General features: G+C 47.3%; 1 protein-coding gene across 3 annotated transcripts in view; it reads left to right on the plus strand.

Annotated features, from left to right (window-relative positions):
* TUT1 (terminal uridylyl transferase 1, U6 snRNA-specific) overlaps positions 1–19,350 on the plus strand; it is a 688,083-nt gene that overhangs the window by 66,592 nt on the left and 602,141 nt on the right. For all 3 annotated transcript variants that reach the window (XM_069645196.1, XM_069645195.1, XM_069645199.1), the window contains exon 2: positions 12,232–12,422. In XM_069645196.1, the coding sequence (XP_069501297.1) occupies positions 12,232–12,422 (191 nt within the window). The remainder of the gene's footprint in view (positions 1–12,231; positions 12,423–19,350) is intronic.

Here is a 19,350-nt window from a genome sequence, read left to right on the forward strand (position 1 = left end):
TCCCCCCCCCCACCTCCCCAGCCACCACGGATTAAAGATGGAGCACGAAAGCACACTCTGAGTGAGGAAAAACGCACGCGGAAACAGCAGTGCCAATATGGCAGTTTAATACAAGGAGAAAGATGGCAAGACCAGAGAGGGTTGCAAGGAGGGAAGTACCATTGTCCTGTAAAGACTGTTACTTTCGTGAACCTTGGAAAGTAAGAAACCAAAGACCAGGAACTAAGGCTGATCAAACCTGCACAGTGTGTCGAAGGTACCCGGGCTCTCCTGCATTGATAACCAAGGTGGGGAGGAGTGATTGCCGCCGTGGTACTGTCCTTGGCTCCTACAACAAAGCAGTGTCACAAAAGACAGCACAGCCGGTGAGTCAGAGAGACTGAGACCAAGCCAGCTTTTATTTTGAACCAAGGTTGCAAGCAGCAACATTGTATAAAGAGAGCAGTGTGTGAGGCGTTTGGGATGATCAACGCAAATACAATTGAAGCCAAAGAAAATAGTTGAACTTTAAAATTGAACTTTTTGTATCTGTAATTGGTTATAACGCGCTCAATACCCAGAGGTTTCTAAGCGCGGACCTGGGGATCAAACCTATGTTGCTCTGCGTCGTCTTGCTTCTAAGGTGAGCACGTTGCCCCTTAGCTATTTTCCCGCAACAAACGTTGCAAGGCCAGGAAAAGATACCATACACAGAATGGTCTGGCGCCACGTGGGTGCTCATTCTAAAATCTCTGTAAGGTATCCAATGGATGCTAAGTGTGAGAGAAAGACATATTGTGATCTAGGTGGTCATGCAACGGGTCAATCTAAACCCTGTGTACATTCAAAAGTGTTCTATAGTTTGTGTGTCACAATTGGTTCGAGCCCGGCTGAGGGAGACTAATTGAACAAAGGAAAGGTATCTGAGCCCGGCAGAGGGGCATCCGGGGTGAACCGAGAGTCGCCCAAAAAAGAATTCTCTGAACCTTGATTTGAAAGGGATCTGAGCCTGGCTGAGGGGGATCCAGGGTGAATACCCACATTGAATACTGAGAAAAGGAAAAGAAGGTTTGCGTGTTGTTTTTGGTACAGCAGGCCCTCTGCATCAAGAGACTTGCAAGAAATAAAGAGACATGGACACAGAAGGTCCTGAACTGGCAAAATGGAACTGTATCCTCGTGCCACAGATGCCAGAGTGTGTGCTTTGCTCGAGTGACCCACCTTGACCCGTGCTGAAAGCATGGGGAAGGGAACCCAACGGCCCTAGCATCCTGACATATTATTTTGTGAACACAGCAGATAGAGAGGGAAAGGAAGCACTGCACCACTAGTCCCAACACAGAGGATGAGAAACAGAATGTTTCATCATTACACTGCTCACCAATACACAGTGGGAAGCACTCTGCACCATCGCACAAAAAACTACTACTAAACAATAGCCCCAAGGAAGTTCACCCCACGGAAACCAAAGAACCAACAGAAAGACAGTCATGACAGGAGGAAACAAATGATTGAATACACAGACTCACCAAGACGGATGCAGTAGGACGCCACATCAACAGCACCCTGAACCATTCAAAGCCTCAACCGACCAGTGTCAAACTAGTTAACAAGAGAATAGATATTAACAACCCAGTCCCACATCCGAAGAAAAGGTTCAGACACCTCTATCACTCCATACAATACTCACTATGATACAGCATTGCCATTGGACCCATCTTTCCCTCTGCACAATCCTGCGGCTCTTGACTGCATCAGGGAGCTAACAGACATCCACAGAAACATTGACCTGCGTCAAGCACAGGTCAGTGCCAAAAAACATGCAGATCCTCTTCGCTCGCCAGCTCCGGACTACCAACCTGGTATGCGGGTCTGGTTGTCCGCAAGGAACCTTAGAATACCGGGTCGCAGGCCACTGCTACCTCATTTTGTGGGTCCTTACGAGATCACAGAGGTCATTAATCCATTAATCCCTTGGTCATGAGATTGGCACTGCCTGTATCCTGGTGGATTCAACCGTGTTTCATGTGTCTCTCTTAAAACCCTTTTCTCATGGGACTTGTCTTCCTGCTCGTCCTGCTCCTGTTTCTGTTCTGGTTTCGGAAGAGTATGAGGTGCGTGCCATTCTTGATACGAAAGTCAGTTGGGGCGTCTGGTACTTCCTGATTGACTGGAAGGGTTACAGTCCTGAGGATCCGACCTGGGAACCTCCTGCTAATATCCATGCTCCTCGCCTTCTTGCTCGGTTCCTTCCTCCCAGAGGAGTGGACGGCTCTTTGGAGGAGGATGCTGTCACGAATCGGCTTACCAAATAACAACGGATTCGCCTGTCAGATTGGTGCTGCAATCCAGACCCTTCATGCCTCCCTTGTGCCTAGGTTCCATTCCTCCAAGCTGTTTAAACCACTGCCACCACAAAAACAAACAATGTTCCTATCTCGACGGCGACGGGTGAAGCCATTCCTTGCCTGTCACCGTATCAGTACGAGGAATAAGGATTCTGTTCACGTGACACACATACACGTGACAAATAAGGAAATAAAAGACTTCCCCGTCTTTGCTTTGGCGCTTCTAATTGAAGTTGACTGCGGACCTTTTCACTATTGCTTGGTATTGGATTTCCTGTGTTCTAGACCCTCTGTTTTCTGCGTACTGGACTTGTCTTTGTTTATTCCTCTGCCTCGTTCACTGTCCGATCTTTGCCGACCTTAGCCTGATTTACGGATTTGTTCTGCCTTATGTCTTGTGCCTCACCGCACGTCTGTTACCGACCCAGCCCACTTAAAGGACTTCTCTGCTTACACCCTGATTCCGGATACTTCCGATCTGGTTCGGATTGAACGTTGTTGTGTCCATCGCATGAAGTGTTCCACTCTGCATACTAACCTCCTCCTGGACTTCCTCTCGTTTACATCTTGGGAACTGTTACACGCGGACTAGAAGCGCTTGCTACCTGCTGATTCCCATAGGCATCCTCGAGCCGCAGGGGTAGGTCGGCTGCAAGTGCTTTGATTCAGGACTTACCTTCCCAAGGCATTACCTTAGGCGTCCTTGTGTCCTCCGGGCAGTTTCTTGTGCTTTTTGGAATCCTGAACTTCCTGCTGGCAACAAACAATCGATGGAACTGCACTTCGTTGGAATATATGCAGGGACCTCCTTTCATCTGATCCACAGCACTCTCTGCACTTATTCAGGGGTTTAACTCTAATCACTTGAGGTGGTTTTATGGTTAATCAGTGGTCTGGGTGGTGATTTCTGAGTTCCAAACTGTTTAATAATTGCATCTTGTTTATTTCCACTACAGGTGTGTCGTGAGTTTGTGTCTCATCTTCCAACCACTAGATCCCTCTGTTTGTCTTGAAATCTACAGCAGAGGGTTACAGTAGTAGGAAGAATTTGTCAGCTACATTATGTGTCCGGTGCTTTGGTCAGCGCTATCTCCACACTGCAAGACAGTAGGAGCCGAGTCTTAACAATCCTACGGGGTAGGATGGGGAAAAGGTGTTATAGGGAAGGCGGGACCACGTCTCACCCGACAGTGTCCCACTTCCACTGCCCGAGGATCCCTCATCCTGGTGATCATCAGGCACTGGTCCACCCCCAGGAACTGGATCCAATGGCGATGGCTGTGTCCTGGCCACCTGGACGGCAGATCCCCGGGGACTAGAGGGTGATACACATTCAGGTTTCTCACAATCAGGTTCTCAAAACCAAGACAGTTCAAAACATGGATCGCGGCCTGGCTGGCTTTCCACGTTAAAGTCTCTTTTCCCAGATTTCAAAACACAGTTCAACATAAAGTTCACGTTGGTCTGCCTCAGTCGGTCTCAGACCTTTTCTTAATATGGAAGACTTTCAAATGTGCATGGCTTTTACTATAGACCTCCGCAGGACCTCTTCGACTTTCCTTTCAATCCACACTCTTGTGTTATTTGCCCCAGTGTCTCTTGGTCTGGGTAGTTAGATGTCATAAGCACTACAGTTCAACTTTCACTTTTTACTTTTCACCTTTCCCCCCCCAAGGTTAATTTTGATCACTTCAGTTTTATAGTTCATTCACTTTGTCGCTTATTAACAAAAACATTTTGAAGAGGCTACTTTCTTTCGTCAGACCACTCTGCCACTCAGTATCGCTAGCTTCACAGCTATCGGTAACTCATAGTTCAACACAGGTCTGCCTTCCTCTGCGTCTCATCCACACGCGTGCAGCCTTCAATTGTGCGATATATTGTTGCAACTTTAATCTCTGTTTAACACACACCTGCCTTTCATGTCCCTCGCCAACTCACCATCTGTGTTTCTTCCTTTTTGTCTTTTAGTTCAAATTCACAAGTCAAGGTTAATCTTGCAGGTTTGGCCTGGCCTCCCCAACTCTGCCGTTCACCCGAGAGGATCGCTGGCATCCTTGAAACACAATGCAGTCTTCTTGTCTGGGGTACGGCCTCCTCCACGTGTCTTTCATGGCCTGTTGGAGGCAACACACTTCTGCAGGGAACTCCAGAGGTCCTCAACCCTTTCCTCTTGTCCCTCAGTCCGCCGCTCTGCTCCAGTATGTTCACCTTTGGCCCGGAAGTTCTGTTCTTGCCCGTGTTCAACCTAGCTTCAGTGTGTCTCTATGTTCCGCCTTTTATCCGTGTGGGGAGAGGTAATTGGTATCAGATGTTTGCAGTTAAAGTCAAGTGCCTGACTTTGCTTGACCGGATTAGCAGGGCATATCCAATGAGATATGTAAGGGTTAGCCTTTTTACTCTGTCGGCCCCGTGTTTGTGTGGAAAGGGGGGGTTGAGTTGGAGAATCCTATAAAATTGGATGGGTCATGTGTATGGGAAAGGGAGGAATAATGCATCTCAACATCAGCTGCCTCACCCCCACTTCCGAAGACCCCTCACCCAGGTGATCCTCCCGCACTAGTCCACCCCCTGGGTCTGAATCCTAAGGTGATGGCCATGCCCTGGCCACCTCTGAGAGAGAGAGAGAGAGAGAGATCCCTGTGGCCTAGTAGGTGAGGCACCCTTTGGTTTCTCACACCTTTTAGGTACGTTTGATGAATGGCCTCTTTCCCCCATTTTTCTTTGGTGGTCGAGAGGACCTCTCTGTGCTACCGCAAGATTGTTGGCACACTCTGCCGGTCCTGCAAGGCGGTGCTCTGCATTGTAGTGGTGTGTGGCTGCAGATGGGGTATCTCTCTCTCTCTCTCTTGATCGTGCATGACTGTGATCGGGTCCCTTATTGGACTTCATTGGTACGCGCACTATGTGCTCCCATGGACTCTTACTTGAAGAGCAATACTCCTGTGCATAATCAGTTGTTTTAGTTATTATTATTAACACTAATTGTGTTATTTTATACTTTTTACTGCTGGGCTCCGCCCATTCCCCACCTGTTTCCTTAAGTATGGGTGAGCACGCACACCAGCACGCGTGCAGTGCGGAAGTGCCTGACGAAGTGTGTTTGCTGAGGACTGCTGCCCCATCCTCTTCATTCTGGAAATATGGCACTGTGGCTGCTTTTTGTATTTGTCATTCGGCATGTGATGTGCTGACATTGGATTTTTTGGCTTGATTGTCTTCATTCTCTTTCTGTTTGTCTGGGTGCCCGTGAAAGTGAGAGAGAACACTGGCCAGTACTTGCAGTAAGAGGCAAGGTTGGCGTTGAGGATCTGTCAACACACTTGCTGGCACACAATGGAGTGGGGCAGATATTGGGACCCTCACCACTGCCACCCTCTGTCTTGGGGGTAGGTCTGGCACTGATTTCCTCTCTCTGTGGCATTAGTTTCCCATGATCCGGACCTAGTGGCGGGTGTCCCTTTGCTGCCAGGACTCCAAAGAGACCCTGTGCTGAACCGACAAGAGACACTTCATCCCAGGACATCGGGCAAGGACCTTGGTTCCATCAAGCCAACTAGCAAGCTCCAGAGGCCTATGCTGCCTCTGATCCTGCACCTGCACCACTGAACTCACCTTCCCTGCCATTCTTCCATGGCTGGCTCCTCTCTGTTGTAACTTCTTCATTCATTCTTCAATATTAGTTCTTCCTTGGGGTCTATGCAAGGTGACCCTATTCTCAAAAGCTAAATCTTGTGCCTAAGGATTTATTTTATTTTACATTTATAGCAGCACACTAAACCCAGAGGCATCAAGGCGCTAGTTGCAGAACTGAAACCGGTCAAAAGCATGTGGTTAAGAATGGTATAAAGGGAGACAAGGCCAGATCAACGGATCAATGCTAGTTGAAAAGCCACATTTTTGGCTGCTCTGTGAAGGGCCAATAAGCGAGCTGGGCAGGTACGGGGCAGAGAGTTCCATATTAGGGAAGTAGTGACTGGTAAGCTGGAGCCACCGACCCTAATGCTCTTGAATCTGGGAACGGTCAGACGATGGCGGTTGGCTTTGTATGTAGGGTGGGTAGAGGTTGATTTTTGTAAGTCTTTGAGACAGATATGCAGGAGCAGTGTTGGAGAGGCAGCAATGGGTGATGGGTTGAACTTTGAATTTCATGCATTCACGGACCGGTAGCCAATGAACTTCTTTTCTGGTTGCAGTGATGTGATTGTGTTTCGAGAGTTCGAGGGTGGCACAGAGGGCATAGTTTTGGATGATTTGTAATTTGTTGAGGTTTCTCTCTGTGGAGCCCGCAAAGAGAGCATTGCATTAGTCGAGTCTCAGACCATCGATGGCGTTTCATTCAATTTATTCTTTAAGTCTAGCATTGCGGATTCTGTGCCGAATCCAGGACGGAGTCCGGATTAGCGGGGGCTGAGGATGTTCTGTTGTCCCAGGTAGTTTTGGATCTGGCTGTAGGCAGCGCGATCCGGGTCTTTTAGGAGGAAGGAGGCTGTGGTGATAGGGCAGTAGTTGGTGGGGATGGATGGGTCGAGTGTGGGCTTTTTGAGGAGGGGTGAAATCCATGCTTCTTTAAGGCTGATGGGGACAGAACCGCACGCAAATGGGGTGTTTATGATGATGGTGGTGATGATCGGAAGCAAAGCTTCAGTGCAGTCTTTGAGAGGGGCTGGGCAGATATCACCTTTTCAGCGTGAAGGTTTAAGGCCTTTGATGATGCGCAAGGTTTCTACTTCTGTCATGGAGTGGAAGTTGAAAGGAGGGAAGGAGGGTGTGGTGGCGAGGAGTGGAAGGTGAATGGTAGGCGTGGAAAAGATGATTGATTGTTTGATGTGGATTTTGGCTTGAAAATAAGTGATTTTGCCTATAAGGGCATCTTGTACTTTGCTGCACCATTCATCATGTTTGCTGAAGTTGGCAGGTGGAATTGATGGGGTTTTTAGCTCACGCAGGATAGCGAAGAGCTTGCAAGAGTCTGATTTGGCTTTGATGTTTCTGTCATAAGTGGAGGCTTTGGCATTGTGAATAGCTAATTTGTATTCCTTATCCATTCCTGCTCTATTCCTACGCCGACGACACACAGATTATTCTGCGGTTTGATCTGTCTCAGCCTGATACTGCTGTTCGGCCTGGAGGCCATGGGTGGATGGATGGCCAGGAACTGGCTTAAGTTGAATGGGGAGAAGACGGAGGTGCTGGTGGTTGGTACTGCTAATTCTTCTCTGTTTTGGACCCTGGAGTTCTGACTTGCTATTTTGGGCCCTTTTCCCACACCTGTTTCTTCGGTCAAAGACCTAGGCATCAGATTATGGGCCTCATTATGAGTATGGAAGTAGCCATGCCGCTTTTAGCAGCATGGCTACCCCCATACCAGGACCGGGTTCCTGAAATAGGGAATTACCGGGCCATGCCGACTTTGGCGGTCCCGGTAATTCCCATTCTCGGGACCTGGACCTGGTACATCCCCATTCCCATTTGAGCCCCCATAGGGCTGAATGGGAATCGGGTGGATGCTAACAATGGGCCCGTTAATCCAAAGTGCTTTAGAGAGCACATATTTACTTACAATATCACCCAACCGAAATTGGTACGCAATTATCGACCTCAGAAGGATGAAATGCTGAGTTGGCCTTGCCGGGATTCGTACCTGCGACCTTCAGATCACGCTCAGATCGCAGCAGCGAGTGCTCAACCCGCTGAGCTATCTTACCGGCTATGTAATGAGGCCCTATGTCTTCTTTATCCATGGCGGATCAGGTGTCGACCACTTGTGAAAAGGGTCATTTTAAGCTGCGGACACTACACAAGGTTTTGTCTTTTATTCCTATTAAATTTCATGCTCCTGTAGTCTCCTCTCTTGTAATCAGTGGAATTGATTATTGTAATGCGCTTTATTTTGCTCCACCATCTCCAGCTGCAGCAAAACATGGCTGCTGGAACGGTTCTTCACCCCACTCATGGTGCCCATATGACTCCCATTCCTTGGCAGCTCCACTGGCTCACAGTGGAGCAACGTGTGAGGTTTAAGTCTCTGTGCTTTGTATACAGAGCCTTTTACAAAAAAGGGGCACAGTATCTTTTGGTGAAGTTTTGCCCTTAAGTTCCCCTGAGTGCTCTGCGCTCTTCTTTGACTATCTCAGTTCCTAGGTGTAGGCTCTCTCGGGTTGGAGGCTGTGCTTTCTCTGTGGCTGCAGCACATGCTTGGAATTCTCTTCCTCTTCGCCTGCGTGCTATTGAGGCCTATTTTTGTTTCCGTCAGGCATTGAAAACATTTATTTTATAGTTTCTTGTGGTTTCTCAGCCAGTGCGTACATTGCTTGCAAGCATATATGATAGTCTGTGGTGATGGTAAGGAGGGGCGTACAGGGGTATGGGTGTGGGAGGCAAGTTGGTTGAGTTTTGCAGCGCCAAGGCAAGGTAGTTGGGTAGCAAGAGGGGCTGTGGTGTGGTAGGAGGCAGTGGTTCAAGCTGTAAGGTTGGCACATCTGATAGCCACTGGTGGGCGTAAGCAGGGGTGTATGGCGGTAGGGGTACGGGGGGCAAGCTGGATGAGTCTTGTGGTTCCAAGGCATGGTAGTTGGGCAGCAAGAGGGGCTGTGGAATGGTAGGTGCCAGAGGTAGTGGGTGCGATTAAGTGGTTGGGGAGGGGGGTAGGGGGATGAGTGAAATGCAGTGCTAATTGTGAGAGGAATTTGGTGAGGGTTATAGAGGTGGTGCTGGTAGGTGTTTGGCCAGGAAGCGCATAAGGTGGATAGCCGATTTAGCGGGCATATTCCTGTTGGTTAGCGCTTGGTCTTGGTCGTGGGAGGGGCCGCTCAGGCCCGGACATGCACATATATGCTGTATTGGACTTTGATGTGGGCCTTCGAGAAGGGTCAACTCCGCCTGCCGGCAGACATGGGGAGTCAAATGTATATACAGTCAGGCTGAATATATCTTTAAAGTTGATGTTACCTTTTCCAATATGCATTCTTTTCGTATCATGTCCAACATCATAGCCTGCAAGACCCCCCTCTTTGGTTCCCAGGATGACGTGGAAACCCTGCATCACTGGCAACCACTGATCGCAGCAGACTCCCCTTTACGCTCTGACCATCGATTTGGGAATCATCAACTTGACATTGGACATTGCTGATGGTTCTAGCTGGAAGGGAACATTGGAAGACTTTGTCATAAGGTTTACTTGTCAGCATTTTACTTCCTGTTCAGGAAATAAAATATTCTTTGTAGTTAACTACTACCAGTAGGGAAAGCTTATAGAAAATCCTGTTACCTAGTTGTGGGTCAGTTCACCTCACCTCATGAACGCAGGACTGAGATGAACTGTCCTAGGAAATGGATCCTTAGCAGTTTATAAACATGATCTTGTATCTTTTCCTAGGTCTCAACCCAAATTTATATCCATTATAACCCAGAACAACTTCGAATTACCTATTCATCCCTGCCTCCTTGAAAAATGTAACTGAGCATCCTCAAAATCAAATTGTTGGCAGGAGGACCGCGAATATTTATGGCCTTCATTGATTTAAGCCAAGCGTTCGACCAAGTAGACAGACCAAGACTGTGGGAGAAACTACAGGGGTGGAAATGTCCAGCAGAACTCCTCCAACCAATTGTAGCACTACATAATAAAACCAGAATGCAAGTCCGCCTAAGCCACCAAGGGACCTTGTCGGAAGAAATGCCAACAAATTGAGGGGTAAAACAAGGTTGTCTGCTGGCTCCAGCACTCTTCCTGTCTTACATGGGAGACTACTACGATGTGGAGGCAAGAGTTAGATCATTTCCCCCACAACTGGGCCAAGAAAAAATATTGAGGATATTATATGCGGACGACGTCATACTTGTTGACCAAACGGCTATTGGCCTTCAGAGACAGCTGATCAACTTTGCGCAATACATTGCTGACAACCACCTCGAAATTAACAAGAACTAGACAAAAATCTTGTCCCTAGGAAAGGGGAGAGCAAGATCAGAAAAATTCAACTGGCAGCTTGATGGAGCAACAATCGAGAAGGTAACAGAATTTAAATACCTTGGAGTCATGCTGGACAGCTCACAACAGGAGAGGGCCATGCAAAATACACTGCAAGAGAAAATGAGAAGCCTAACATCTCAGGCGCAAGCAGTTGACAAAAAGTTTGGCTGCTTTTCTCTAGTGCCTGGCGAAGGTTGTACCGTTGATCTGTTACGGAGTGGAAGCCATGCCAAGCCTTCCCAAAAAGATCTGGAAAGCACTTGAAAGCTACTTTTGGAGAAAAGTCCTCAACCTCCCAAACTCGACGTCAAGGGTTTTGATAAGGCGTGAACTGAGCCATCGGTCATTGGAGGCAGTGGTAGAGAGAAACGCCATGATGCTATACAGAACACTTCTGCTGGAAATCGTCCAAAGCTACTTCAGGCCATAAATGAAGAGCTGAGGGGAAGACTATGAACTCTTCTAAACCAGTGGGAAAAAGAACAAGAGGCAAAACTGTCTGAGATCCAATGTTCAAAAAAAAGAACTGATCGAGAACCCAACAAGGATCCAAAACACAATTAACGAACTGGACTGGATTGCAACGTCCGACCCAGCAGTAACCTACAAATTGGTCGCACATCTCCCACCACAGGCACGGAAACTCCATGAACTACAATCCTTTGTGGGCAAATATCCTAACAGAAATTTGAGAAATAATTTCCTGAGTGCCCAATTAAAACCTTCTCCACACAAACGAAATTTTAGCAATCAGAGGCCTTGCAACATCGAACAAATGCAGATTCTGCAAAAACCCGAATGAGGTGGAGACAACAAGACACCTCCTACTATCATGGCCAGGGGTTGAAAACATCAGGAAATCCTAACTGAAGAACATCTTAGCCTCAGCTCATATCTTCAAAGAAGACATCTGGTGGAGGAGGCTGATTGGAGGTGAGAAGACAGCATGGGTGACGGCCACGGCCAAAATCATGGAAATGATTTTATCGACTGACTACAGACAAAGAAAATCAAAATGAGACACAGACATAAGCAAAAGTCAAGTGACTTACCTTGCAAAAACTATTTCGGTTAAAACAAAGAAAGGAAACATTTCTTTTTTCACTTTACTTACTTTTCAGAGCAGGATGCAAGCTTAGTAGTACACACGCAATTAAAGCATCCAACCTTTCACCCCTCCATGCCTGTCAACATTCCTAAAGGACACATCACCACTGCCGGGCTGGTCATCACAGAGCCTTCCAACTAGCCATAATGATTCCCCTGTTGAATAAAACCACTACAGACGATAACGAGTCAACTATCTACCAGTTTACCTGTAATCTCCCTTCTCAAGTGCAATCCTCCAAGGTGGGATACTTAGGCATAACTTAATTTGAAGCATCCAATTACTTCTTTCCCAACCATGACTGGAGCTGTATAGGGGAACTAAAACCATCAAAGCTGAAATCTGGTTAAGGCTATAACCAATCTCCAAGAGGATGATTTGGCTGTCCTATTCCCACATACTGTGTGCTGCTTCCACGAGCCCTGTGCATTTCCTGTGTTCTTTCTTTTGCCCAGTGGGCTGCTCCCCTTTTGCCCCCTCCTTCCAGGCTGCCTTTCTCCTGGGATCCCCCCTTTCATTGTCCTCTGTCCTACCCCACCACCCTTCCCTTGTGGTTGCACCCATTCCCTGAGCTTCTTTATCCCCCCCACTTGAACCTCCACCCACATCAATGCCCTGTGTTTTCACCTATACTCTGTGCTCGCTCTTCTACTCTGGCTTCATCTCTTACTCGTGCTTTCTCCGGTTTCTCATCCATCCTCCCACCCCTTAATGTTCATTGCATTTAAATGGTGCCAACATCTCTGTTTTTTCTTTGTGTTATACTTGGACAGTGACTTGGAATTGTGCATCAAAAGTAAATTGGACTGTTTTCTTTGCAGGGCCCAGTCTCGAAGATCATGTGAAGGGGAAGAAGCACCGGAAGCTTGTGGAGGTTCGGGAGCGGCGAAGGAGCCAGGAGGAGAAAAGTGTCTTTGTGAGCGGTTTCCGGAAGGACACATCCGAACAGGAACTTTTAGACCATTTCCAGGGATTCGGTCCTGTTGCTAGCATTGTGATAGATAAGGAAAAGGTAAGGGATTCCCTGCAATGTGAGTCATGTGGCAGTGCATAGCACAATGCGCTGCACAGCATATCAACATGTAACTATGCACAGCTCAGTTTAAAGCAAACTTAATGTCTGTGTACAGGGGTGTGCAAAGGTATTTTGCAAACTGACAATGGGCCTCATTCCAAGGTCGGCGGTAATCCCGAATCCACCGCCTGACTTCCGGGTCCCACCGCCACTGGTGGCACAGGAAGTCAGCCGGCAGATTTGGTAACTCCCCATTCCCGTGGAGTCCCATAGGATTCCATGGATTCCATGAGCTTGGGGAGACGGAAGCAACGGCACTGTTGCTAACGGTGCCGGTGCTTCCATGAAAAGTCTGCCTGCAGGGGCTGTTGCTCCCGGCAGATCTGACCCTGCCGGCCGCATTGGCCCCTTAAGGCAGAGCCGTAGTGTGGCGGTCCGAAACCCAGGGGGCCGGTAAGCCTACCCAAAGGCCCAATGTGTCCAGTTTTTCAATTTCTTTCTGTCAGAACAAACTTCTCCCTTTTGTTAGGATGTTACTAGTCCCTCTGTGTAAGGTTTAGGAAGACCAGTACAAATTTAATTTACTGAAATTTTCATTATATTTCCTGACACTCCGGTGAGTTAGTGCATAAGGACAGTAAAGGCTATACTCTAAAGAAGGGGACAGGTTGTAGACAATGTACAGGATAGCGCACAACAACAAACGATAAGGGAATGTAAACGGGATAGGTAGATTCCATCGCAGGGAGAAATCATCTAATTATTTTCAACACATTTTTTCCCGCAAATGATATATGTGGGGGAGTTGGGGGGAGTGGTGGATTAGGTTAATAAAAAGCTAGAAATGCCTGGGGGACGGCTGCTGGGAGTCTCAACAAAAATTCTCTATAGATTTAGCAGAAACAGTTATGCAGTATTTTGCAGCGGAGTACGTTTTCAGGATTTAGTTGTTCCAGATAATGACTTTTGTAGAAGGTTCAGCAAAATACTTTATAGTTCAGTTTGTAATGTGTTTAGGTAAGATAAGTTATAAAAACACCAGCGTTCGCCTACAGGATACATCCAACCAGTAAGTCTACAGGTATTGTGAAAGCAGTTAGCACAAGTCACAGTTGTCCTCAGCTTGTACCCAATGGTTTCTTACGGGAGTAGTCCATGCCACTGTTTGGGTTGAATTTTATTTTTGAGTGTTCTGCTGTCCCATTTTTATGGGACACTGAATCTTTTTGCTTTTTCTCAACTTTTTGTTTTTTAAGATCTGTTCCTTCTTGTGGTTAGATGGTATTTTACTTAACTCCTCGTGCCATTTCAAAACTTTTTTTAGCATATGGTCCTATTGTAGCCCATATGGCTACTAGGACAGGGGTTCTTTTTAAACCTCAATTTTTGCCGTAGGGTGATTTTGATCATCTTACATAAGTATTAGAGAGTAGGCTATTGGTAGCTGTAAATTAGTTTTGGATTTACCGAGAGTAGAAGCTGCTTTACTGTATTAGTTGCCCAATGTTCCTTGGGTACTAATGTATTTTTTTAAGTCCTGTTCTCTGCCATTTTGTTTTTGGGGCATTCGTTTTGTTAGGGAAACCATGAGGTAGGCCTACAATGGCTGCTGGGATCATTCTGAGCCCAGCCCTGCATCCTCTGTAGTGGTTTGGACTAGTTTAGACTAGTCCCTAATCCCAGACCAGCCGATTACACATAGTGTGTGGGTATACCTGAGTATTTGCTGTTTTGTGGAGGCCAACATGATTGGCTAGCCACCAAATCCTTTGTTTCGGTGCCCCTGTGTGATTGGATGGCTGGCTTATGCATGGGCAAATCTAGGGGAGACTGTACTAACTTAATTCTGATGGATTGTTCCTAGAGGGTGGCTGAACTCTGCAACTTTACTTGCCGGCTGGAGGAGTTATTTCCACGTTGCCACTGCTGCAATTGTGGGACCAAGTTTGCCCATAGAGGCTGCAGTTGGGTCCCATACCCTCAGCTGAGTGTTGATGTTTGGCTGAAGAGCATCGTTCATGAGCTGTCCCCACTCTTTGTGAGTCTCCGGATCAGATGGGTGGGGGTCTTTGTGCTGAAACCGTTTCTAGGCCATTTTACTGTGTCTTCACGAACCACTGCTGCTGTCATCCATAAGAGTAGTGCGACACCACTACCCTGTCTATTTATTTAGGACATCTTTGGGCGCTTCCACCATGGGTTCCATTGTATGACTTTTTTCTGGCTGCACCGTCTTGTCTTTTGAGCCACTGACATCTGCTTAGTCTGAGTCCTCTTTGTTCCTAGAGCCATCTTCGCTGTTGTTTTCACTACTGGCTGGTGGGCCCTAATCCGGGGAAAGCCCTTTGTTCTTCCTTTAGCCCATCTTGATCATCATTGGTCGAGGGTTCAAAATTGCTGGGAGCAGGAAGATCTAGAGAAACCTGGTTGGCTTGACACCAAAAGCTACCACAAGCTACTTTTGGCTCCCCAAGACCACTACTACCATACACATATACATATGTGACATTAACTACATAGTAAGCCTCTGGAAGAATGAATGGTCTTCTGTACTGGACACCAAGTTATAGTTCATCTCATGTGGATGTTAGATATGTACATGCTAAGTATTGGTACCTCATTGTGTTGGAGCAGCCGAGAGAAAGAGTGAGCAAGATCGCATCACAGAAAAAGAGGTGGCAGCATAGATAAAAATGTTGAGCAGAAAAGGAGCAGAAATGAATGCATTACCAGTTGTAGTGGCAGGTGTATGTACTAGCAGAAAACCTAGGTAAAGACTAAATGAGTTAGCAGCAATTAGGAAGAAGTGATAGAAAAGAAATGTAAAAGTAACAAAGAGGAAAGCAATTTAAAGGGAATATAAAAAGTGAACAACAACATGGCAAGAGACGGAGGATTCAGAAGACACAGACAACAATAGAGTACACAGCATAGCAACAGAAAGAGGGGTTCAGTGAAGAAACCTGCATGTGTCTCACTTGCTAGTCCCTGGGTATCTGCCATCCAGGTGGCCAGGAAACGGCCATCGCTATTGGATCCAGTTCCTGGGGGTGGACCAGTAGGGCAGGATCACGTGAATGGGGGGTCCTCAGGGAGTGGAAGTGAAACACTGACGTGTGAGACGTGGTATACCCCTTCTTAAAACACCTTTCCCCCATTCTACCACGTAGGATACATGGAACACTTTGACGCACACCCCCCATCCCGACGCACCCACATTCGCACAACACGGACAGACAAACACCAGAGCCGTTCATCAGAAATGTCCCAACACAAGTGTCAGGCAAAGTCAGTCAATTGACCAGAATCACACACACCTGACGGCCCTTTCTCTTCCCCACAGGGATAAAAGGTGGAGCACGAGAGCACAATACGAGCAAGGCAGATCGCACAATGAGATCGCTAACCCAGCATGGCAGTTCAAGAGGAGGAGAAAGGCAGACACAACCGAAAGGGTGACAAGGAGAGACGCAACCTTGCCCTTCCAATCCAGGCCCTTGCAACCTCTGAGAAAGGAATTGTAAGACCTCGAACAAGAGCCAACGTATGTTGCAGCAGATGTCAACGGTACCCAGGGCCCTTTTCACTCTTTAGCTTTATCTCCTCCTGATCACCCCTCTCCCCTTCCGCCTCCTCACCTGTCAGGTCGAATTCCAGTCCTTCCCCGAACCTCTCCCTCCAAAGCGCCTCTTTTTTTTTTATTTGAGTGATGGTAAGGGCTACCTCGGAAGGAAGCCACCCTGACCCTTGAGTAAGTGGTCTAGGGGGGGCCCCTCTTCCGACGCAAACTAGCCCAGGGGAAAAAGCCGTGTGGCATAAAAAACCCCTGTCAGGCAGTGGACCACTGATCTTCAGCTGATAAATCCGGATGGTATGATACAGCAAGAGTGGGTGTAAATCCGGGATGGAGAGAACACAATATCAGGCTGAGTGCTGGCAAGTGGAGAAGCACGGGAAGAGGTGTACAGAGAAGCAGGATCCAAAGATGGGAGAAAGGAGGCAGAATGGGCAGGACCCAGGGGAAAAAAACGGGAGAACTAGAGATTGGTAAGGGAAGAGATACTAAATAGGCAGACAGGCAGAGAAGCCCGGACAAAAAAGATACACAGTAGCGTGTCAACCCGAAAGCCTAACGCACGAAGGTTGCAACTTGTAGGCTTCCGGGTTGGGACTAAGGAAAAAGGGCTTCCGACGGCAGCTAGCGTCGGAAGACTAGACTGTCAAAACGCGGTGCGTGGGAGCGTGGCGACTCAGGTTAATGGCGGCTCAAATGCCATCGGGACCAGAGCCGCCAACTCCCGCGGCGTATGACCGCCCTCCTGTGCTGATCACCAAGCCGGGGAGAGACGCTGCTTCCGTGTTACCGTCCTTGAATCCAGAGACAAGAAAAGCCAAGCGGTTCATCACAGCCAGTGAGTCGTAGGGAGAACCGATAAGAAACCGAACTGTGTTGAACAAAAGTAGAAAATGGCTAATTGAAGAAAGTGCAAAGAACTGTTAATACGAGAGGGGAAAACCAGCTACGGAAGAGTCGGGCACCATGTGGACGCTCACTATGGAATCTCTGGGCGATTACCCTATTGTTGAAACTACTGTTACCAGAAGGCATTGGGAAAGGCGCGAGAAAGGGGTCAAAGTGGTCATACACGGGTCTAGTAAAATCCTCTGTTCAGTCAAAAGTCTTTGGCCGGCATATGATTGCAAAGCTAAGGAAAGTGAATCCTGCATCGTAAGAAAGTAGAAGGAATTGTGTGATTGGCAAAGCTGGCAAGAGTGAACCCGACAGAGTGATGTCCACAGTGAACTGTTTAAAAAGACATTAAGATTTGTGAATGTTACAAATGAGATTGTTTTGATAAGCAGTAGTGAACCCGACAGAGGGAGGCTGATATTGAGAAGGGTCTGAGCCCGGAAGAGGGGGATGCAGGGGTGAGAAGCAATCCTCCTAACATGTGAATGTCATGGATAAAAGTGTGTGAATACAAGCCATAGTGAACCTGACGGAGGGAGGCTGATATTCGAGAGGGGCCTGAGCCCAGAAAAAGGGGACCCAGGGGTGAAAAGTCATCACCCAACGTACATGCGGAAAGGAACACTTTGTTTATTATTTTGGATACATCAGGTCCTCGGAGGCAAAAGAGTTTTCATAGAGAAGAGACTTGACCACCGAAGGCCCTGATAGCTGAGAGCGGAACTGTTGTCTCGTGCTGAGAAAGCTCAAGCGTGTGCTGTGCTCCAGATTCCCACCTTTTCCTGTTCTCAAAACGTGCGGAAGGGAGACCCCTGGCACATCCTGACTTATTATTTGTGTACTCTCCTTTCTTGTGATTACTATCCCATACGCTTTTTGTATTTTAGAGTAAGGATTGGCAATAGGTTTTTCTTAGTATTGGACCTTTTATTTGATAAGACGCCACTAGGACTGCCTTATTATTTGATGGTTGTAGCTTGCTCCCATCATAGATTTTGATTAGGCTTTTTTCCAACCTTGCTTACAGTTTAATAAACACCCTTGAACTGTGATCGCTTGTGTGTCTTTATTGTTGCCACCATGAGTTCCTTACACATGCCACAGTTTGGCAAAAAAAAACATTCTGCCATCTTTCAGACACTCATTCGTGAGGATAGACTTTAATAGGTCAGATGAAATTTCTGACACCCAGGAGCCACTTCCAGCCCCTTCTGCATGAATTCCAATTTCGATCCCTGAATTCAGTCTGCAATAGAAGATTCTTTACTCACCAGTTTGTTTCTCTATTCACAAGCCATGTTTTCAGGAACTGCCACCATGAGTACTTGCCGCTTACTTTTATATGTGCCTAAAGACAAGTTGGTGGCAACAGTTAATTTTGTACTGTTTTTGCTGCATTTTTTATTTACAAATTCGTGTTTAGCACGTATGGCTTCTAAACCTGGCTAGTGCCCTAAAATGACACTACCACAAGATGTTCACATGTTCTTTGGCAGTATTGTAGTTTGGCCTTCTTCCTGCCTTGACGGGACAGGAAATTCCATATAAAGTCATGCACTTGCCCGGGAAAGCAAAGGGCTTGGACTTGTTTTTAGAAACACATTTGGATTAGAGAAGGACTCTGTAGCCATTCTTCAAATCTACATTCGAGCCAAGAATCCTTCAAAGAAGAGCAGCACGTTGACGATCTGAGGACAACTTCTGCAGTGATGGGCCCAGTGAAGTGCTGCTGATTACAGAAGGCCCTACTTTGGTGCTTCAATCCTTGGACTAGTTGCACCAACTAGTCTCAAGGTCTTGTCGAGATTGCATGCTGTAAGAGCCTCTGGAAGTGTCCTGGACTGCTCAGTGGACTGACTAGCTCTTCTGTGGGCTACCTCACCAGAATACTGACCGTTCTGTGTTCAAGCCCAGAACTTTGGTGGTCGCCAGCTTGTGTCAGAAGTCCCCTTTTCACGAATGTTCAGCTTCCTAGCATCAGGGAACCATGGTGAATCAGGGGGCTGCAGTCTCTACAAGAGGCTTACCCAGGACTGCCTGGCGGTGGTAGCGCTGCTGCCTGCTGAAGCAGGAGTGCAGCAGCAGAGGGGCCGCTCATGACACGTGGAGGAACAGGGCATCTGCCCTGAGCGATGGAAGAGGATGATGGAAGACAGCAGAGAGACACTGCAGACCTCACCCGGAAAAGTCCTGGATGTTTGGAACACCACAGAGTTTATGGGAGGACCTTGTTCCAAATCCCCATAAAGGAACCTGGGGAAACGTAAGGGGTACTTAAATTAATAAAATGAATGACTACTAAAATACAATGTAATAAAAACCTGAGCCCCAAGGATCGAACAAATATTTGAGCCCCAGGACAAAACAAGAATACTTAAAAGCAAATAAAGATAGTGAAGCCACAACTGAACTAATAAAAATCCAACTGGCCAGTAGAAAGAGGGCCAAACACAG

The sequence above is a fragment of the Ambystoma mexicanum genome, chromosome 2p, assembly GCF_040938575.1.
Source record: "Ambystoma mexicanum isolate Mex_15411 chromosome 2p, UKY_AmexF1_1, whole genome shotgun sequence".
Lineage (NCBI taxonomy): Eukaryota > Metazoa > Chordata > Amphibia > Caudata > Ambystomatidae > Ambystoma > Ambystoma mexicanum.